The 23,317-nt window shown below is 42.6% G+C and overlaps 2 protein-coding genes and 1 long non-coding RNA gene across 3 annotated transcripts in view; 2 read left to right on the top strand and 1 right to left on the bottom strand.

Annotated features, from left to right (window-relative positions):
* LOC126931074 (uncharacterized) overlaps positions 1 to 21,791 on the bottom strand; it is a 42,389-nt gene extending 20,598 nt beyond the window's left edge. The window contains exon 1 of the long non-coding RNA XR_007717773.1: positions 21,737 to 21,791. This is a non-coding gene — a long non-coding RNA (uncharacterized LOC126931074). The remainder of the gene's footprint in view (positions 1 to 21,736) is intronic.
* The window catches only part of DAZAP2 (DAZ associated protein 2), a 426,196-nt gene that overhangs the window by 15,542 nt on the left and 387,337 nt on the right, over positions 1 to 23,317 (top strand). The gene's annotated exons all lie outside the window — the stretch shown is intronic.
* Positions 15,294 to 23,317, top strand: part of TMPRSS12 (transmembrane serine protease 12) — a 45,752-nt gene continuing 37,728 nt past the window's right edge. The window contains exons 1-2 of the mRNA XM_050748809.1: positions 15,294 to 15,546; positions 16,212 to 16,407. Coding sequence (XP_050604766.1) covers positions 15,360 to 15,546; positions 16,212 to 16,407 — 383 coding nt within the window. The 5' untranslated portion in view covers positions 15,294 to 15,359. The remainder of the gene's footprint in view (positions 15,547 to 16,211; positions 16,408 to 23,317) is intronic.

A 23,317-nucleotide genomic window follows, 5' to 3' on the forward strand; every position in this document is an offset into this window, starting at 1 on the left:
GCAAACACAAGGAGTCTTTCGCCATAGCCACCACAGCTGGGAATGCGCTGGGTCTCCCTCGAAGCCAGCACGTTTCTTTAGTCAGCAGGTGATAAATCCTGCCAAGATTGGATCCTTCTCTTCAAGGCAGCAGGTTCCCTTTTGGCCCAGGGTGTGTCTAGAAATGTTGTCTGGGAACTCAGGCCTAAATGGAGGCCTCATGACTCTGCCCAGCGCCCTATCCTTCTGTGACTGAGTTGGTATCCAAGATGCAAGACAAAGTCCCCTTTACTCTCCACTCTCCTCTCCTTAAGCAAAGGAAGGACTCACTTTCGTTGCTATGAGCTGGACTGCCTGGGGCCAGGGGAGGGATGGTGTTAGCCTTCCCTTAGCTATGCCAGCTGGTGTTGCCTGAGGTCATGTGCCCCCCTAGTTCACTGGCTCTAAGCCCAGCCTAGCACTAGGGGTTGCACAGGAATTGCAGTCCTTGTGTACTAGACTGCCTTTCAAGTATACCTAGGACTCCAGAACACTACAGCCCGCGGTGGTGAGGCTGGCTGTGAAACTCAAGTTCCGACTGCTGGGATGGGCAATTTTCCCCGTGGCTAGGGCTTGTCCAAATGCCCCCTCTATGTATGGGCACTGGTTCCACTCTCACAGGGCAGCACTGAGTTCAGTGTAAAGTCACTATCTCTCCCCAAAGCACACAGATACTCTGTGCGCTGCAGGGCCACTGCCAGGGGACTGTGGAGGGGTGTTAGACTCAAGACTGTCTCTCCTGCCCTCCTCAATGCCTCTTTTGGCAATGCAAAGTTAAAACCAGGTATTGTGACTGCTCACCTAATTTTTATTTCTTGTGACAGTGCTTTTCTGTGTGCAATTAGTTGTTAAATTTGGTGCTCCAGTGGACAGATGAACAGTTTAGGCTTCTATTCTGCCATCTTGCTCTGTGCTTCTCTACATTTATTTAGATCTTTCAGACAGGGTCTTACTCTGTCACCCAGGCTGGAGTGCAGTGGTGCTATCACGGCTCACTGCAGCCTCAACCTCCCCAGCCTCAAGCATTCCTCCTATCTCAGCCTCCCAAGTAGCTGAGACTACAGGCATGTGCCACCACACACAGCTAATGTTTTTGTATTTTGTAGAGATAGGGTTTCGGCATGTTCCTCAGGCTGATCTCGAACTTCTGGGCTCAAGTGATTGGCCTGCCTTGGCCTCCTGAAGTGCTGGGATTATAGGTATGAGCTACCACGCCTGGCCTTATTTTCTAATATTCTTGTATTCTCAGAATAACCACTACTTGGTCATGATATATTATCGTTTTTATATAATGTTGAACTTAATCTGCAATACTTTATTGAAGATTTTTGCATCTCTCTTCATAAAGGATATTTTTCTACAGTCTTCTGTCCTTGTAATGTCTTTGATTTTTGGTATTAACGTAATGCTGGCTTCATTTAATGAGTTGCCATTAAATAATTATAATTCATATTAAAGTATAATAGTGTGATTATATTTTAAAAGACCTTATGTTTTCAAAATAAGTATTAAAATACTGAAAATTATAATATTCTTAGAATTTTCTTATCACATTTACTTTTATTAATAAAAGTTATATTACTTACATATGTATACAAATGGTTAGTGGAAAAAAAAAACCATTATTGTCTCTTTCCCAGTACACAGCAGCACACTAAACAGACCTCGGTGATATTCTGCAACAATGACCGGTGCTGGTGTAGAATTCTCACTTTTTAGAACCTTTAAAAACTCAAGTGAGCTGTATGACACCTTGATTGCTTTAACTCCATTGAACTGTGGCAGTATAAAGAAGCTAGGGTTCTTTGTGATTCTCCAATGCCAAAAATAAAGTTGGAAATTTGGATTCCTGTTTGACTCTACTGTATTAAGTGATCAGAATAAAATTATGGTAAGGCTAATCTTCAACCACTTCATGTTTTTCACTCCTGCTTTCTATAGTGAACATCTGTTGTTTCTATTTGCTCTAAACCCCTTTCCTTTGGGGATCAGGCCCACTACTCATCCAATGTGATTCTGACAGGAGTTATCAGTGAAAGTGCATATGGCCCAGATCTGGCCAAGGTCACAGGCCCCCATCCCTTTTTCCACAGGGACTGGTCCAATGCAAGGGCAGGAGATCCGGGAAGACCAGAGTCCTTTTACAGGATTTGATTTGTGGACCCTGGAAAAGGACATTCTCTCTCTCCCTTTTGAATCATGGATTGTAAGGATGTGGACTTGTATTTGACACTGACCCATTATGTGGGAGGGCCAGTCTGAAAATGAAACCAGGAGACAAAAACAGTCTGGAGGTGATGGTAAAGAGCCTGGGCAACAGCATCCTGAGGCTTAGCATCAGCTACACCTATGGATGCTATTAAAGTGTTGATGTTGTTACTTCAGTGAATCAGAGCACAAATGAAGTATTTCTTCTCTAAGGAATCAAACACAATGTATTTTAGAACGAGACAGGACTAAACCTTTTTTTTTTTTTTTCTGAGATGGAGTCTCTGTTTGGAGCGCAGTGGCACAGTCTCAGCTCACTGCAACCTCCACCTCCTGGGTTCAAGCGATTCTCCTGCCTCAGCCTCCTGAGTGGCTGGGACTACAAGCACGACCAACACACTTGGCTAATTTTCATATTTTTGATAGAGACGGGGTTTCACCATGTTGGCCAGGCTGGTCTCAAACTCCTGGCCTCAAGTGATCCACCCACCCAGGCCTCCCAAAGTGCTGGGATTACAGGCATGAGCCACCTCTCCCGGACTGATTCTTAGAATTTACTTCCAAATAATTTTGGACATTGGGGAAAGCAGATGGAGATAAAGTGTAGTAACACTGGGCATGAATTGTTAATTGTCAAAGCTGGGTGATGGGTACATGTGGTTTATTAATCCATTTTTGTATATATTTGACATTTTCCATACAAAAAAGTTTAAAAACTAAATGGCATTGAAACAATTAGTTATTCATACAGGAAAATAAGAAAATTGAATTTCTACCTTACACCGTACACAAAAATCAATTCCAGGTAGATGGAAGAAATAAATATGAAAGACAAAAACTATAAAACCTTTATAAGATACTGTAAGGAATAGCTTTATGACCTCAACTTAGGGAAGGATTTCTTAAGTCACAAAAAGTATAAAACAAAGGAAAATACCGTTAGATTCAATTATGTTAAAGTTAAGAATTTCCTCCTAGCCAGAGCAATTGGACAAGAGATACAAAGGGCATCCAAATTGGTAAACAGGAAGTCAAACTGTTGCTGTTTGTTGATGATGTAATTGTATACCTAGAAAACCCTAAAGACTCATCCAAAAAGCTCCTAGATCTGATAAATGAGTTCAGTAAAGTTTCAGGATACAAAATCAATGTACACAAATCAGTAGCACTACCATACACCAACGGCCAAGTTGAGAATCAAATCAAGAAAACTCAACCCCTTTTACAACAGCTGCAAAAAAATAAAATACTTAGTAATATACCTAATCAAGGAGGTGGAAGATCTCTACAAGGAAAACTACAAAACACTGCTGAAAGAAATCACAGACAACACAAACAAATGGAAACACATCCCATGCTCATGGATGGGTAGAATCAATATTGTGAAAATGGTGATACTGCCAAAAGCAATCCAGAAATTCAGTGCAATTCCCATCAAAATACCACCACTGTTCTTAACAGAACTAGAAAAAACAATCCTAAAATTCATATGGAAGCAGAAAAGACCCTGCATAGCCAAAACAAGACTAAGCAAAAAGAACAAATCTGGAGATATCACATTACCTGACTTCAAACTATACTACAAGGCTATAGTTACCAAAACAGCATGATTCTGGTATAAAGATAGGCAAATAGACCAATGAAACAGAATAGAAAACCCAGAAATACAGCCAGATATTTACAGCCAATTGATCTTGGACAAAGCAAACGAAAACATAAAGTGGGGGAAAGGACACCCTATTCAACAAATGGTGCTGGGATAATTGACAAACCACATGTAGAAGAATTGAGCTTGATATGGTTAGGCTTTGTGTCCCCACCCAAATTTCATCTTGAATTGTAGTCTCTGCAATCCCCATAATCCCCACATGTCATGAGAGAGACCAGGTGGAGGTAAATGAATCATGAGGGTGGTTTGCCCCATGCTGTTCTCGAGATGGTGAGTTCTCACAAGATCTGATGGTTTTATAAGGGTATCCCTCTTATAAAATGGTTTTATAAGACATATCCCCCTTTGCTTGATACTTCTCCTTTCTGCTGTCTTCTAAAGAGGGTGCCTTGCTTCCCCTTTGCCTTCTGCCATGATTATAAGTTTCCTGAGGCCTCCCCAGCTATGCTGAACTGAGTCAATTAAACCTCTTTCCTTTATAAATTACCGAACCTCGGGCAGATCTGTATAGCATATGAAAACACATGAATACAGTAAATTAGTATTGAGATAAAGGGGCACTTCTATAAAGATACCCCAAAATGTAGAAGCAACTTTAGAACTGGGTAACAGGCAGAGACTGGAAGAGTTGGGAGGGCTCAGACAAGAGAGAAGAATGTGGGAAAGTTTAGAACTTCCTAGGGACTTGTTGAATAACTCTGACCAAAATGCTGATAATGATATGGACAATGAAGTCCAGGCAAGGTGGTCTCTGATGGAGATGAGGAACTTGTTGCAAACTGGAATAAAGGTGACTCTTGCTATGCTTTAGCAAACAGGCTAGTAGTATGTTGCCCCTGCCCTAGAGAACTGTGGAACTTTGAACTTGATTGAGATGATTTAGAGTATCTGGCAGAAGAAATTTCCTAGCAGCAAAGTGTTCAAGATATCACTTGGGTGCTCTTAAAAGCATTCAGTTTTATACATTCACAAAGAGATGTTTTGAAACTGGAACTTACATTTAAAAGGAAAGTACAGCATACAAGTTTGGAAAATTTGCAGGCTGACAACGTGATAGAAAAGAAAAACCCATTTTCTGAGGAGAAATTCAAGCCAGCTGCAGAAATTTGCATAAGTAACAAGGAGCTGAATGTTAATAATCAAAACAATGGGGAAAATGTCTCCAGGGCATGTCAGAGGTCTTTACAGCAGCCCCTCCCATCACAGGTCCAGAGGCCTAGGAGGAAAAAATGGTTTTGTGGGCCAGGCCCAGGGCCTTGCTACTTTGTACAGTCTTGGAAGTTGGTGCCCTGTTTCCCAACTGTGACTAAAAGGGGCCTATGTGCAGCTCAGGCTGTGGCTTCAGAGGGTGCAAGCCTCAAGCCTTGGTGGCTTCCATGTGGTGTTGGGTCTGTAAGTGCAAAGAAGTTAATAATTGAGGTTTGGGAACCTTTGCCTGGATTTCAGAAGACGTTTGGAAATGCCTGGATGCCCAGGCAGAAATTTGCTGCAGGGGTGAGGTCCTCATGGAGAAATAATGCTAGGGCAGTGCAGAAGGGAAATGTGGGGTTAGAGCTGCCACACAGACTCCCCACAGGGGCACTGCCCAGTAGACCCCAGAATGGTAGATCCACTGACAGCTTGCACCATGCACCTGGAAAAGCTACAGACACTTAATGCCAGCCTGTGAAAGCAGCTGAGGGGTGGGGCGGGGGGTGGTGACTGTACCCTGCAAAGCCACAGGAGCAGAGTTGCGGAAGGCTGTGGGAACCCAACTCTTGCATCAGCATGACCCGGATGTGAGACATGGAGTCAAAGGACATCATTTTGGAGCTTTAAGATTTGACTGCCCTACTGGATTTTGGACTTGCTTGTAGCTGGCAGCCCCTTTGTTTTGGCCAATTTATTTGCAATGGGTGCATTTACCCAATGCCCATACCCCCATTGTATCTAGGAAGTAAGTAACTTGCTTTTGATTTTACAGGCTTATAGGCAGAAGGGACTTGCCTTGTCTCAGATAAGACTTTGGACTTGGACTTTTGGGTTAATGCTGAAATAAGACTTTGGGGGACTGTTGGGAAGGCATGATTGGTTTTGAAATGTGAAAAGGACATGAGATTTGGGAGGGGCCAGTGGTGGAATGATACAGTTAGGCTTTGTGTCCCACCCAAATCTCATCTTGAATTATAATCCCCATAATCCCTATGTGTCAAGGGAGAGACCAGGTGGAGGTAACTGGATCATAGGGGTAATTCCCCCATGCTGTTCTCATGATAGTGAATGACTTCTCGTGAGATCTGATGGGTTTTTTTTGTTATTGTTGTTTTGTTTTGTTTTTTTTGAGATGGAGTCTCGCTCTGTTGCCCAGGCTGGAGTGCAGAGGCCAGATCTCAGCTCACTGCAAGCTCTGCCTCCCGGGTTCACGCCATTCTCCTGCCTCAGCCTCCCGAGTAGCTGGGACTATAGGCGCCCGCCACCTCACCCGGCTAGTTTTTTTTTTTTTTTGAGACGGAGTCTCGCTGTGTCACCCAGGCTGGAGTGCAGTGGCGCGATCTCGCTCACTGCAAGCTCCGCCTCCCGGGTTTACGCCATTCTCCTGCCTCAGCCTCCGAGTAGCTGGGACTACAGGCGCCCGCCACCACGCCCGGCTAGTTTTTTTGTATTTTTAGTAGAGACGGGGTTTCACCATGTTAGCCAGGATGGTCTCGATCTCCTGACTTCGTGATCCACCCGCCTCGGCCTCCCAAAGTACTGAGATTACAGGCTTGAGCCACCGCGCCCGGCCGTTTTTTGTATTTTTTAGTAGAGACGGGGTTTCACCGGGTTAGCCAGGATGGTCTCGATCTCCTGACCTCATGATCCGCCCGTCTCGGCCTCCCAAAGTGCTGGGATTACAGGCTTGAGCCACCATGCCCAGCCGAGATCTGATGGTTTTATAAGGGATTCTTCCCCTTTTGCTCAACATTTCTCCTTCTTGCTGCCTTGTGAAGAAGGTGCTTTGCTTCCCCTTCCCCTTCCGCCATAATTGTAAGTTTCTTGAGGCTTCCCCAGCCATGCTGAACTGTGAGTCAGTTAAACCTCTTTCCTTTATAAATTACCTAGTCTCCAGCAGTTATATTTGGAGTTATAGCACTGTTTTAGTCCATTTATGAAAATGGACTAATAAAGCACTTTATAGTCCATTTATGAAAATGGACTAATAAAGCACTTTATAGTCCATTTATGAAAACAGACTAATACAGAGCTAGATCCTCATGTCTCACCTTATACAAAAATCAACTCAAAATGGATCACTGGCTTAAACCTAAGACCTGAAATTGTAAAACTTCTGGAAGATAACATTGGAAAAACTCTTGTAGATATTGGCTTAGGCAAAGAGTTCATGACCAGGAATCCAAAAGCAAATACAACAAAAGCAAAGATAAATAGATGGGACTTGATTAAACTAAGAAGCTTCTGCACAGCAAAAGAAATAATCAGCAGAGTAAATAGACAACCTATAGGGTGGGAGAAAATATCTGCAAACTATGCATCTGACAAAGGACTAATATCCAGAATCTACAATAAAATCATATAAATTAGCAAGAAGAAAGCAAACAATTCCATCAAAAATTGGGCAAAGGATATGAATAGACAATTCTCAAAAGAATATACAACTGGTCAACAAACATATGAAAAAATGCTAAACACAAATTATCAAGGAAATGCAAATTAAAACCACAATGAAATGCCACCTTACTGCTGCAAGAATGGTCATAATAAAACAATAAAAAATAATAGATGTTGGCATGGATGTGGTGAAAAGGGAACACTTTTACACTGGTGGTGGGAATGTAAACTAATATGACCGCTATGGAAAACAGTATGGAGATTCCTTAAAGAACTAAAAATAGAACCACTATTTGATCCAGCAATCCCAGAGGTATCTACCCAGGGGAAAATAAGTCATTTTAAGAAAAAACAAACCAAAAAACAACAACAATAAAAAACACTTGCACATGCATGTTTATAGCAGCACAATTTGCAATTGCAAAAATATGGAAACAACCTAAACATCCATCAAACAAGTGAATAAAGAAAATGTGGTGTGTGTGTGTATATATATATATAAAAATATATACATATACACATACATACATACACACACACACACACACACACCACAGAATACTACTCAGTCATAAAAAGGAACAAAATAATGGCATTTGCCGCAACCTGGATGAAATTGGAGACCATTATTCTAAGTGAAGTATCTCAGGAATGCAAGACCAAACATCATGATGTTCTCACTTACAAGCAGAAGCTAAGCTATGAGGACCGAAGGCATGAGAATGATACAATGGAGTTTGGGACTCAGGGGGAAGGGTGGGAGAAGGGTGAGGAATAAAAAGACTACACATTGGGTACAATGTACCCTGCTCAGGTGATGGCTGCACCAAAATCTCAGAAATCACCACTAAAGCACTTTTCCATGCAACCAAACACCACCTGTTCCCCCCAAACTGTTGAAATAAAAATAAATTTAAAATTTAAAATAATTTCTTAAGATACCACATTCTTTTTTTTTTTTTTTTTTTTTTTTTTTTGAGACGGAGTCTAGCTCTGTTGCCCAGGCTGAGTGCAATGGCCGGATCTCAGCTCACTGCAAGCCCCGCCTCCCGGGTTCACGCCATTCTCCTGCCTCAGCCTCCCGAGTAGCTGGGAGTACAGGCGCCCGCCACCTCGCCCGGCTAATTTTTTTTGTATTTTAGTAGAGACAGGGTTTCACCGTGTTAGCCAGGATGGTCTCGATCTCCTGAACTCGTGATCCGCCCGTCTCGGCCTCCCAAAGTGCTGGGATTACAGGCTTGAGCCACCGCGCCCGGCCAATACCACATTCTTTATGAAGCTTCATCTTTATAGTAGCTTCATCAGAAGCTTCATCAGAAGCTACTATAAAGAATGTGAAAGGTAAGCTACAAAGTCGATTTTTCATTTTTTTATTTTTTAGACAATTGTCTCGCTCTGTCACCCAGGCTGGAGTGCAGTGGTGTGAATATGGCTCACTGCAGCCTCAATCTCCTGGGCTTAAGTGATCCTCCTGCCTCAGCCTCCCATTGTGCTGGGACCACAGGTGTATGTCACCACCTCTGGCTAATTTTCTTTTCTTTCTTTCTTTTTGTAGAGATGGGGTCTCACTTTGTGGCCCAGGCTGATCTTGAACTCTGACCTCAAGTGATCCTCCCACCTCAGCCTCTCAAAGTGCTGGGATTACAGGTGTCAGCCACTGGGCCCGGCCAGAAAATATTTATAACAAAAAATTGACACAGGATTTGTAGGAAAACAGCCTGTTGAATGGCAAGAGTGATGTCATCTTGAAGCAAAACCACCATAATAACTGAGGACTCCTGCATGCCAAGGTGTTCTGCAGCAATGTCTTTAAACAATGCCCTTAGTAGAGATACCTCCTCAGAAAGATGCTTATCTAACCTACCCAGTTGTCACAAGTTCCATAAGAAAGTCAGGTGCGACCAGCTGCACATCTTAACCCTAAAAGCTTGCTATCTATACTTTCTGGAGGTTGGGTGCCCTCCCTCAGCTACCAGAGACATTACTTCTAAGTCCCTATTAAATATTTCTGAGAAACTGGATTTGTCAGCCTCTTTCCTCAGCCTCTTGACTCCCTCAAGCCTTTGGGGGTAGGTTTGCATAGACCTGCTCACCATGGAACAGGAACGGGATTATTATCCAGACCTATAAAAATCTCTTATGATTCAATATGTGAATCTCATGATGGCAAGGACTTCTGTTTTGTGTTCTGTTATAGCCTAAGCTCTTCCAACAGGGTCTGGCATGGAGAAGGCAGTCAATGAAATCAACATGCAAAGACAAAGATGAGCAAATAAATGACATAAATTGGTACTCAACATGAAATAGTCAATGAATGTTCCCTAAATATATGAAAAGATATTCAAATACTCAAACTCATTCAAAATCAGAAAAATGCAAACTAAAACCACAATTCCCAACTCCTACCCACAAGATAGGTAAAAAATTAAAAAGCATTGGTTACAACCTGGCAGATCCTATAGAAAAAGCAAAAGAAAAGTAAAGAAAAATGCCTAAAGGCCAGGCGCGGTGGTCACATCTGTAATCCCAGCACTTTGGGAGGCCGAGGCAGGTGGATCATTTGAGTTCAGGAGTTCGAGACCAGCCTGGCCAACATGGTGAAACCCCATCTCTACTGAAAACACAAAAATTAGCAAGGTGTGGTGGTGGGCACCTGTGATCCCACTTACTCCGGAGGCTGAGGCAGGAGAATCACTTGAACCTGGGAGACAAAGGCTGCATGCAGTGAGCCGAGATTGCGCCACTGCACTACAGCCTGGGTGACAGAGTGAGACTCCGCCACACACACACAAAGAAAAACCACCAGTGAAGACATGAGCAATGGGACCATTTATATGTTGCTAGTTGAAGAGTATGTATATGTGTATATATATGCGTGTATATGTATATATGGGTATGTGTGTATGTATCTGTATATATATAATAATTATTATTTTTAGGGACAGGGTCTCACTCTATCACCTAGGCTGGAGTACAGTGGCATAATCATGGTTCACTGCAGCCTTGAGCTCCTCCTAGGCTCAAGTGATCCTCCCACCTCAGCTTCCCAAGTAGCTGTGATTACAGGTATGTGTCACCATGCCCAGCTAATTTTTAAAATTTTTTGTAGAGATGAGGTCTTGCTATGTTGCCCAGGTTGGTCTTGAACTCCTGGCTTCATGCAATCCTCCCACCTCAGCCTCCCAAAGTGCTGGGATTACAGGTGTGAGCCACCATGACTGGCTTGAAGAGAATATTGGTGAAACATTCTTGAAAACAATTTGGCATTATTTGGAGAAGATGATGGTATTCTTTATGATGCAGTAATCCTACCACTAGTATGTAGTCCAGAGAGACTCATGCTCATATGCATAATAGTATTAGTTGTAATAGAAAAAACCTGTAAACAATGCAAATGTCCATCAATAACAGATTCCAAAGTAGATAAATACTTTGTGGCATATGCACATGATGGTGGGTGAAAGTAAATGAATTGCAGTTAGATAACCACAGAAATGAATGTAAAGAACCTAATGCTGAATAAAAAAACAAAAACTAGCTGCAAAAGAAAATTTATCATATGATTCCATTTATATAAAGCTCATGTAATGATTAATCTTATGTGTCAAACTGATGGGGCTAAGGGATGTCCAGATGGCTGGTAATCACAACTAGGAATATCTGTGAGGGTGTTTCCATAAGAGACGTGCATTGGAATCAGGAGAATGAGTAAAGAAGATTGTTCTCGCCACTGTAGGTGGGCATCATCGAATCTGTTGATGTCTCCAATAGAACAAAAAGGTGAAAGAAGGACAAATTCTTTCTCTTTTTGAGCTGGGACATCTTCTCTTGTCCTCAGACATCAACACTCCTGGGTCTCAGGCCTTCAGACTCAAATTGAATCACACTACCAGTTTTTCCTGTTTCTCCAGCTTGCAGATGGCAGACTGTGGGATTTCTCAGCCTCCGTAATTATGTGAGCTAATTCCCAAAATCTCTCTCTTTTTTTTTCCCCTCACTCTCCTGTTGGTTCTGTTTCTCTGGAGAATCCTAATACAGTTCAAAAACATGTGAAACTAAAAACTATATTGTTTTTTTTTTTTTTTTTTGAGACGGAGTCTTGCTCTGTCACCCAGGCTGGAGTGCAGTGGCCGGATCTCAGCTCGCTGCAAGCTCCGCCTCCCGGGTTTACGCCATTCTCCTGCCTCAGCCTCCCGAGTAGCTGGGACTACAGGCGCCCGCCACCTCGCCCGGCTATTTTTTTTGTATTTTGTAGTAGAGACGGGGTTTCACCGTGTTAGCCGGGATCATCTCTCGATTTCCTGACCTCGTGATCCGCCCGTCTCGGCCTCCCAAAGTGCTGGGATTACAGGCTTGAGCCACCGCGCCCGGCAACTATATTGTTTAAAGCAGTGCTGTATAATAGAACTCTTCACAACGGTGGAAATATTCTACAACTATGCTGTCCAGTATGGTAACAAGTGACGTGTGGCTACTGAGCACTTAAAGTATGGCTCATGTGACTGAGGAACTGAATTTTTATTTAATTTACATTTGAACTTAAATTGTCACATGTGGTGAGTGGCTACCATACTGTATGGCAAGGTTTATAATGAGAATAAGTGAAGTAAATACAAAATCCAGAATATTGGTTACTTCTGAGAGAAAAATAAAGACAGAATGAGGGAGAGATACACAGGGGATTTCAAAAGCAAAAATAATCTTCTTTTTCTTAAATGGGTATTCTACTGTTATTCTTTAAACTGAGCATATTTTTATAAATATCCTTTTATATGTATTAAATATTTAACAAAACAAATGTAGTGAATGGGGTGGTGTATACATGGATGTTTGTACTGTTATTGCTTAAATTCTGTGTAATAAAATAGTTTTATTTTAAAAACTGCTAGTACTCAGACATGCCCCAAGTGGCAGGACAAAGCCTCCCCAAAGCCCAGGCCCCAGGCCCTGGTACTAATGCCCTCATCCTCCATAACCATGGCTCTTAAGGTTTCACTTGGAAAGGAGAGGTAGGATGTTTTGTTTTGAGGCTCATTTAATTTTCTCTAAAAAATTTTAATGGGGTCAAGCCGCAGTGACTCATGCCTATAATCCCCACACTTTGGGAGGATGAGGTAGGTTGATCATTTGACTCAGGAGTTTGAGACCTGCCTGGGCAACACAGTGAAACCCTGTCTCTACAAAAAAATACACACACACACACAAAAAGCACACACCTGTAGTCCCAGCTACTTGGGATGCTGAGGCAGGAGAATCACTTGAGCCTGGGAGGCAGAGGTTACAGTGAGCTGAGATCATGCCACTGCACTACTCCAGCCTCAGTGACAGAGTGAGACTCAAAACAAACAAACAAAAAATGTAATGGGATGAAGCTGGTTAAGCTAAGAGAGCTTCTGTGGACAAGGTCTCTTTTTCTGAGAGGAGAAATAAAGTTCTGCTTCTATTCTTAAAAATTAACAAAAACCAACAAAATTTTTAAAACACAAAGACAGGAATAAAAAGTGAAGAAGTGGGCCGTGTGCGGTGGCTCACACCTGTAATCCCAACACTTTGGGAGGCTGAGGTGGATGAATTGCTTCAGGCCGGGAGTTTGAAACCAGCCTGGGCAATGTAGACCTTGTCTCTACTAAAAGAATTAAAAAAAAAAAAAAGTTGAAGAAGTGGAAAGTAGAAACTGTAACTGTAAACAACCTCTCGGGTGAAATTTTGCTATAGAGGAAAGCAGGGGATATAAAGGCAATTGAAGATTTTTCAAAGGTGGGAGAAACCAGATATATTATCTGTTGCTGCATAACAAATTATCCCAAAATGCAGTGGCTTAAAACAACAACTTATCTTGTACTTTCTGTGGGTCAGAACTTTTGAGTGTAGTTTAGTTGGGTGTCTCTGACTTAAGGTCTCTCATGAGGTTGCAGTGAGGGTGTCAGCTGGCACTGTGGTCTCATCTGAAGGTGTGATCAGGGGAAGATCTGCCTCTAAGCAGATCATGCGGTATTGCATGATTCAGCTCTTCGCGGCTGTTCAACTGAGGACTTCAGTTCTTCAGTGGCTCTTGCTGGCAGCCTCTCTACAGGTCCACAGGGCAGCTTACAACATGGCAGCAGCTTTACCTCAGAGCAACAGGGCTGGAGAGAGTGCTCAGGACAGAAGTCACAATCTTTTTATAACCTAATCTTGAAAGTGGTAGCCCATCATCTCTGTAACTTTCTATTTACTAGAAGTGAGTCACGAAATCCAGCCAACACTAAACGAGAGGGAACTCACTAAGGATGTGAATACCAGGAGACAGGGTTCATTGGCGGGCATGTTGTAGGCTACCTACCACACCAGAGGATATTTGTCTGCGGATAGGAGTGATCCCACCAAAGAGAGGAAATGACAGTGCAGGAGAGGAGAAAAGGCAGAGGAAATCCAGGAAGAAGACCTCTGCAGTTATGATCCACAGCCTTTTTCATTTTATTTAGAGAGATGGGGTCTTGCTATGTTGCCCAGGCTGGAGTGCTGTGGCTATTCACAGGCACGATCTCACTACCAATCAACACAGGAATTTTGATCAACTCTATTTCCAGTCTGGGCCAGTCACCCCTCCTTAGGCAACCTGGTAGTTCCCCACTACTGGAAGTTCACCATATTGATGCCAAACTTAGTGCATTAACCAGTTGACATAGCATACTACAGCCCAGAACTCTTGGGCTCAAGCAATCCTCCTGCCTCAGCCTCCTGAGTAAATGGGACTACAGGCATGTGCCACTGTGCCCAGCCCACTGCCTGTGTCACTGCTATTTTATGACTTGGCTGCATATACTTGCTTTATAAGTCTGTTGAACCTCTATTATCTGTCATAGCAAGACCCATCATCCCTATCATGTTGGCTATGGGTTTAAAAAAAGAAAAAAAAGTCATCTTGCCCTGTTTACAAAGGCATACACAATCTGACCACATCTCACACACACAAATACACACACCCCAACTGTGTTTCTCCCCCTTTCTAATAACACCTTCTACTAAAATACCTGGGGAACAAGGACTTTGTTTCTTGTCAGCCCACAGAGATCAGCTCATGCTGCAATTTGTTTCTCCAATATCACCTCCTCCACCCCCTGATTTCGGCACAGCTCTGAGCCTCTGCTCCCTTCCCCACATGTTACCATGTGTGAGCCCCAAACTAATATGCTCCTTTTATCTAATGCTGCCAACGGCACCAGCCTCGGAAGGATGGTATGAGCAAGGGCAATTGTCCTTTTATTGACCTCTAACTCTCCACCACCTCACCAACTTCCCACACGGTCTTCTTATTACTGAAGGTGTTGGGTTAACAAAGGCAAAGTTCAGTATAGGTCAAGATAAGAAAGAGAACAATTTACAACTGAACATTAAACATCATTCTTAAAAACTTCGGGTTATGTTAAAGAAAAATTATTCAGTGATACTCATTAAAGCACAGGAAGACAGACTTTATCAGGACCATCCAGATAGGGATAGGGACCATGGCAATGGGATTTTGTAGTGGGTAGAGGGACTGGGCTAAAATACAAACAGAGCAGGGGCAAGAGAGAATTTACAGCCAATGAGCAGGATAGAGGGGTCAGTGGATGGAAAATTACTAAGAGGGAGCATCAGGAGTAATGGGATTCCGGTTAACCAACCTAACAGGATTCTTGCTGGACAGGCCAGGGTGATCAGACATCACCTGGGGGATAGCGGTGGATGAGGAAGCCGATCAGACCTTGAGAGTGAGGGGTTCTTTCTAAACGGACCTACTCCTGGTCTTCCGACACCCCGCGGCCGCACTCGCGCCTCCCGGCCAGGTCGCGCGCCCCGCGTGCCCGGGGCGGGTGGGAAGAACCTGCCGCCATCTTGCTCACCAACCTCCAAAATGCGGCTGCGGCTCCTGAGCGTGGCGCTGTTGTTTGTGGGGAGCTCTCACTTACACTCAGACCACAACTCGCCCCCCGGAAGGCACAGCCTTGGCCCCTCGCTGGAACGGGCCGCTGGTTCCCAGCAGACGGAGGCCGCCCGCAAGAGGCTCGGGCGGCGGAGACAGGGAGGGGCGCATGCAGAGGGCAGTACCTGTTCGCGCTTGTCTCTGGGGGGCCTCTCTTACCTTTTCCCCACCGGTATAGTCTTTGAATTCGGGTTTCTCCTTTTCTGGTGTTCCAATGGCCTTTAACCAAAATTTTACATACCCAAGCAGTTTCTCAACAGGTTATAATAACAGTAGTTTTAATAGTAAAATGACACTTTGTATTGTGAATCTGTATTTTCTCCTCAAAACATTCTGGGTTTTATCATCCTCATTTTATATATGAATAAGTCAGGGGATAAAGAGTTGAAAGGGAGTGCTATTAGGTGAGAAAAATTAGCCCAACAAGTGAAATGGTGAGCATGAGAATTTGGAGCTCTCGACTCACCGTGTCCAGGCTCTTTAACTGCTGTTTCACACAGGGAAGAAGGTGATACGTGGCCCAAAAATGTTATTTTTATATTTTTGGGGAATGGAGTTTTAAAATTAATGAATTGTGTTGACTTCATGTCTATTTGTAAGTAATCGATTATGGCATATTTGTCTTAACTGTCCAAGTTTCTTTCAAAATATGGGCATGTCTCAGGTATGTTAGCTTGCTTTATGTTTAACATAGGAATTTAAAGGATTTCATTAATACGTTCAGCTTAGGAAGTAACACATAATAGATGCTCAGTCCAAATAATATACCATTTTTATTTCTAGATTGTGGAACAGCACCGCTTAAGGATGTGTTGCAAGGGTCTCGGATTATAGGGGGCACAGAAGCTCAAGCTGGTGCATGGCCATGGGTGGTGAGCCTGCAGATTAAATATGATCATACTCTTGCTCATATATGTGGGGGAACCCTAGTGAGAGAGAGGTGGGTCCTCACAGCTGCCCACTGCACTAAAGACGCTAGGTATGTATTCAGAACACAACTATTTTATTTTCTTACGGGATATTTTGAAGTGATAGAGGACCATTTAACTTCACCCATTTTCAGTTAAGCTATGTTTGCAAATAGCCATAATGCCTTATGCATAGTACAGTGTGTTTGTTGAAAGGAATCCTTTATTATTATTTTTATTATTATTATACTTCAAGTTCTGGGGTACATGTGCAGAACGTGCAGATTTGTTACATAGAAGTATACATGTGCCATGGTGGTTTGCTGCACACATCAACCCATCATCTACCTACATTAGATAGATATTTCTCTTAATGCTATCCCTCCCCTAGCCCTGCACCCAGGAATCCTTTATTATTTATTTATTTATTTATTTATTTATTTTGAGATGGAGTGTCGCTCTATCACCCAGGCTGGAGTGCAGTGGTGCAATCTTGGCTCACTGCAACCTCTGCCTCCTGGGTTCATGCGATTCTTCTGCCTCAGCCTCCCGAGTAGCTGTAATTACAGGTGCCTGCCACCATGTCTGGGTAATTTTTGTATTTTTAGTAGAGATGGGGGTTTCACCATGTTGGCCAGGCTGGTCTTGAACTCTTAACCTCACGTGATCTGCCCGCCTCAGCCTCCCAAAGTTCTGGGATTACAGGTGTAAGCCACCATGCCCGATCATGGATCCTTTAAATTAGAGGCTGGTAAACTTTCCATAAAGGTAGTCAATATTTTATGCTTTGAAGGTCATATGGTCTCTCTCACAATTGCATGAAAACCAGCACTGACAATAAGTAATTGAATGAGCGTGGCTATAATCCAGTAAAACTTTATGAACACTGAAATCTGAATTTCATATAAGTTTAACCTGTCATGAAATATTTTGGTTGATTCAGCCATTTAAAAATGTAGAGTAGGGCACGGTGGCTCACATCTGTTATCCCAATGCTTTGGGAAGCCAAGACGGGAGGATCACTTAAGGCCACGAGTTTGAGACCAGCCTGGGCAATATAGTGAGACCCTGTCCCTATATTTAAAATGTTTTTTAATGTAAAAAACATGCTTTATGGACTGTATGAAAATAAGAGACATACCAGATTTGGCCTTTATTATTAGACTCTTTGAAAAAGAGACTCTCTTTTGCTTCACCTCCATTGACCCATAAAATCCATTTGCAGTCTGATTTTTGTGGCCAAATGCTATTAAAGATCCACCTCCATGCCAAATCCAATGACTTCATCTCAGTTCCCATCCTTTTTGACCTCTACAGCCTTTGGCAATGTTGACCACATCCTCTTCTTGAAATTATCTCTTTTCTTGATTTATAAGACACCACTCTACTTTTTTCTCCTGCTTCTTTGATGAGTCTTTGTCATCCTTTACATTGCAGTGTTTTCCAGAGTTTGCCCTCTGGCCTCTATCATTCTGTACTCTTTCCTAGAGATATCTAATCTACCTGTTTCAGCAATCACACCATATGCTGTCAACTCCTAGGTCTCTCCTGATGAGTCATATTTCCAGCTCCCTACCATGCATATATATTGGAGTCACATTCTAAATAAGTCCAAAATAGAATTTACTTTCCTCTGATACTATTTCTTCTCTATTTTCTCAGTCAATAGCATCATCAACAGCTCCATTACCCAGAGAGTTATCTAATTTCTCCCACTTCACCTCTCCAAGTAGTCCCCAAGGCCTATGAAGGCTCTCTGTGCAGTATCTTGAATTTGCTGCATCTGTCCCTCAGCCCTCCCTACTGATTAAAAGTAGATCCAGAATATCAGGCTCCATATTCCTAGCTTATGACTTATCATACTTATATTTACACTACTACTATGATAACTATCCTAATTAATATGAAATGGTAGCTCATTGTGGCTTTTATTTCCATTTCCCAAATTACTAGTGATGTTAAGCATCTTTCTATGTGCTTATTGGCCATTTGTATATCTTCTTTGGAGAAATGTCTATTCAAGTCCTTTGTCCATTTTTGAACTGGGCTTTTTTTGTTGTTGAGTTGTAGGAGTTCTTTATGTATTCTGGATATTAATCTGTTGTCAGACACATTACTTGCAAATATTTTCTCCCATTCTGTGGGTCATCTTTTCACTCTCTTGATAGTGTCCTTTGATACACAAAAGCTTTTCATTTTGATGAAGTCAGATTTATCTATTTTTTCTCTTTTGTTGCCTGTGTTTCTGGTGTAATATGTAAGAAATCATTATATCAAATCCAGTATCACGAAGCTTTTCCCCTATGTTTTCTTCTAAGAGTTTTATAGCTTTAGCTCTTATATTTAGGTCTTTGATCCATTTTGAGTCACTTTTTGCATAAGGTATCAGGTAAGGGTACAATTTCATTGTTTTACATGTGGCTATCAAGTTTTCCCAGCACCATCTGTTGAAAAGTTTGTCCTTTCCCCATTGGATGGTATTGGCACCTTCATTGAAAATCAATTGATCATATATGAGAGGGTGTGTTTCTGGGCTCTCAATTCTTCTCCACTGATTTGTCCTTATGCTAGTATCACACACAGTTCGGATTAGTATGGCTCTGTAGTAAGTATTTTTTGTTGGTGGTGTTTTTGTTTGTTTTGTTTTTTAGACAGAGTCTTGCTTTGTCACCCAGGCTGGCATGCAGTGGCATGATCTCAGCTCACTGCGAACTCTATCTCCCAGGCTCAGGTGATCCTCCCACCTTAACCTCCTGAATAACTGGGACGACAGGTGTGCACCACCATGTCTGACTAATTTTTGTATTTTTTTGTAGAGACGGGGTTTCACTATGTTGCCCAGGCTAGTCTGAAACTCCTGGGCTCAAGTGATCTGCCCAGTTTGGCCTCCCAAAGTGGTGGGATTGCAGGTGTGAGCAACTGCATCCGGCCTGCACTAAGTTTTGAAATCAGGAAGTGTGAGTCCTCCAACTATATTCTTCTTTTTCAAGATTATTTTAGCTATTTGGAGTCTCTTAATATTCCATATGAATTTTAGGATGGGTTTTTCTATTTCTGAAAAAAAAGTCATTGGGATTTTGATAGGCATTGCATTCAGTCTAAAAACTCTAAAAACTCTTTAGAAAGTTTACAGTCTACAAAGCAATATGGGGAAATCCACATTTTCCCATATTGGGGAAAAGATTGCTTTGGGTGGTTCTGTCATCCCTTTTTTTTTTTTTTTTTTTTTTTTTTGAGAGGGGGTTTTGCTCTTGTTGCCTAGGCTGGAGGGCAACAAGAAGACATAAATAAATAAATGAAAATACATCCTGTGCTCATGGATTGGAGAACACTATTATTAAGATGACAGAACCTGCTGGGTGTGGTGGCTCACACCTGTAATCCCAGCACTTTGGGAGGCGGAGGCAGGTGGATCACAAGGTCAGGAGTTGGAGACCAGCCTGGCCAACATGGTGAAACCCCGCCTCTACTACAAATACAAGATATTAGCCAGGCGTGGTGGTGGGCGCCTGTGATCCCAGCTACTTGGGAGGCTGAGGCAGGATGATCACTTGAACCCGGGAGGCGGAGGTTGCAGTGAGATGGGATCGTGCCACTGAACTCCAGCCTGGGTGACAGAGTGAGACTTCATCTCAAAAAAAAAAAAAAAAAAAAAAGAATATTCTTCAACTAGATCAGCATGAAGGGGATGCTTAGGTCTGAGTTCTTTCACCAGTAATATGAGGTACTGGACTACTTGGCCAAGTTTAGTTATTAGTGTCCAGTTTTTCGCACTAGTTACTGGAAGACAGGCTTGTCCTTTTTCATCAAGTTTATGGTGATAACTTTTTAAGTATTTTTTGCAGGTTTGGAAACTCTATTGGAAAGTTGATTTCTATTTTGAAGGCCCCTTGATCAAATAAAAGGTTGTCAGGAAAAAAGAAAAAAAAAAAAAGCCTTGCTAAGTCAATGAGTGAGCTTTATCATATTGGATGCTTGTTATTATAAAATACTTCATTCCACATTGGTAGATATCTTCAAGCTCCCTCGTCAACTTCCTGTTGGCCACTGTGTTGGATTTGCCTTCCCCACTTCCCACCCAGAAATCAGTTTAGTCTCTAAGAACCAGTCATGGTCTCGGCTCCTTTTCAAAGCACTGGATTCTGATATGCAGCCAGATTCATCATATGAGGAATGATATTGGCGGTGGAGCTGTTTATAGCTAGGTGTCTCTGAAGGCATTGTTTTTGTCGTCGTTGTTTTGTTTTTTGTTTGCCCTTTTTTCCCTTTCACTGAATGGCTTCCTTATAACACGAACTTATACATGATACGTTATGGTCCTTCATTCTATCTCATAATCTTTCAGCTTCAGCCCCTATTGCTAACGGGCCTTCTCATCAATTTTCATGATGAATTATCTGATTATCCCAGCCCAGCTTTTCAATCTAGGTGATACCACCGTTGCTCAATTTATGAATAAACCTTTATTAGTGGCCTGTCTCTTTCCCAGAGAGCTGTGGTCAGGGGACCTGGGTCATATATTAAATGAGAGCACCTTGACAACAGAGTGCGCAGGGCACTCATCCTTGCACAGGATATAGATATGGGTATATAAGCACCAGCGGGTATTTCTTCTTGTTTGTTTGAGACAGGGTCTTGCTCTGTCACCTAGGCTGGAGTGCAATAGCACAATCTTGGCTCACTGCAGCATCAATCTCCCAGGATAAATTAGTTCTCCCACCTCAGCCTCTCAAGTAGCTGGGACTACAGGCGGGTGCTATCATGCCTAATTTTTGTATTTTGTAGAGATGGGGTTTTGCTATATTGCCCAGGCTTGTCTCTAACTCCTAAGCTCAAGCTATTTTCCTACCTCAGCCTTCCAAAGGGCTGAGATTACAGGCATGAGACACTGCATCCAGCCACCAATGGATATTTCTAGAAAAGGGAAAGAGGATATTGTTTGAATTATCTCTATGTAACTGGAACTGAGAAAGAATATGTTGTGGTCCAGCAGCACTGATATGTATTAAAACTTAGAGGCTTTTTCGTACAGCCAGTCCTAACTCACATTAGTAGAAATAACCTTTTGGATCTATTTTTCTTTTCTCAGTTTTCTCACTCATGGCCTTATTTTCTTTTTAAAGTTAAGGCCTCATTTACATGCAGTATAATTTACCTTTTAAAAAAGTTCTGTTCTACAACTTTTGACAGTGTAGATAGTCATGTAATTACTACAATCAAGATTTAGAACAGTTCCATAACCTTAAATCCTGTCATGACCCTTTGTAGCCAACCCCTGCCCCTGCATCCAACCCTTGGCAGCCATTGATCTGTCGTCTATCCCTTACAGTTTTTCCATTTCCAGGATGTGATATAAACAGAGTCATGCAATATATAGGCATTTGAGCTTGACTTACTTACCTAGCAGAATGCATTTGAGATTCATCCATGCTGTTTTGTGTGTCAGATCATTCCTTTAAAAAAAAAAAAATGACAAAAATGATTTTATTAAGATATAACAACATGTAGTAAAATTCATTATTTTTAGTGTACAGTTCTGTGAATTGGACAAATGCATAGTCATGTGATTACCAATAGAAGGCACAGAACAAGTTTCTTCACCTCCAAAAACTCCCCCCCATACCCCTTTGACGTAAACCCCCTCCCTCCTACATTGCCAGGCAACCACTGATCTGTTTTCTGTCTTTATAGTTTTGCTTTTTCCAGAGTGTCATATAAATGGAATCATATGGTATGGAGCCTTATGAGTTTGGTTTCACTTAGCATAATGCATTTGAGATTCATCCATGTTACTGTGTGTATCATTACTATTTGTTTTTATTGCTGAGTAGTATTGCATTGTATGATGATATAGTTTGAGTGTCCACTCCAAATCTCATGTTGGAATGTAATCCCCAGTATTGGAGGTGGGGCCTGGTAGGAAGTGACTGGATTGTGGGGGCAGATCCCCCATGAATGGCTTACAACCATTCCCTTGGTGATAAGTGAGTTCACATGAGATCTGTTTGTTTCATAGTGGGTAGCACCAGCTAGGTGCATTGGCTCACACCTGTAATCCCAGCACTTTGGGAGGCTGAAGCGGAAGGATCACTTAAGGCCAGGAGTTCAAGACCAGCCTGGTCAGCCAGGTGCGGTGGCTCACGCCTGTAATCCCAGCACTTTGGGAGGCTTGTAGTGAGCCAAGATCGTGCCACTGCACTCCAGCCTGGGTGACAGAGTGAGACTCTGTCTCAGACAAACAAACAAACAAACAAACAAAAAACTACCTGGGCAAAACAGTGAGACCCTGCCTCTACAAAAAACTTTAAAAATTAGCCAGGTGTGGTGGCTTATGCCTGTGGTCCCAGCTACTAAGGATGCTGAAGTGAGAGGATTGCTTGAGCCTAGGGGGTTGACACTGCAGTACAGAGCCATGTTCACACCACTGTACTTCAGCCTGGGTGACAGAGCAAAACCCTGTCTAAAAAAAGTGTGTAGCACTACTGCCACCAGTGCACCCTGCCATGCCTCTGCCCCACCACTGCTGGCACATGTTCAGACCCCACTGCACTGCCACCACCAGTGCACACGCATGTGGACCCAGCTGCACTACTGCCCTGCTACTGCTGGCACATGCACACAAGCATGAACCCTGCTGCCACTGCCCAGACAAAGTGCTTTTGCCAGCATCCCTTATTGCAGCCTTGTTGCCAGTGGACCAGGAACACCTCGGGTCTTCCCATGCAGCATGTGCCCGACTATGAGAGGCCAGAGTACAAAGCCATGAGCCTGTCCAAGTCCCCCACGATTAGAGCTCACAGTCCAGGAATGCTAAGCATAGTCTTGTGCACCTAAAATCACTTAGAAATGATGCCAGTTGACTAAACCCAACTTATAACACAGTCAAACCCTCAAGGGCACCAAAGAATATAAAAGCAAAAAGCTCCATCCAAAGGACAGCAACTTCAAAGATTAAAGGAATAACAGTCCACACAGATGAGA

This window comes from Macaca thibetana, chromosome 11 (genome assembly GCF_024542745.1).
Source record: "Macaca thibetana thibetana isolate TM-01 chromosome 11, ASM2454274v1, whole genome shotgun sequence".
NCBI lineage: Eukaryota > Metazoa > Chordata > Mammalia > Primates > Cercopithecidae > Macaca > Macaca thibetana.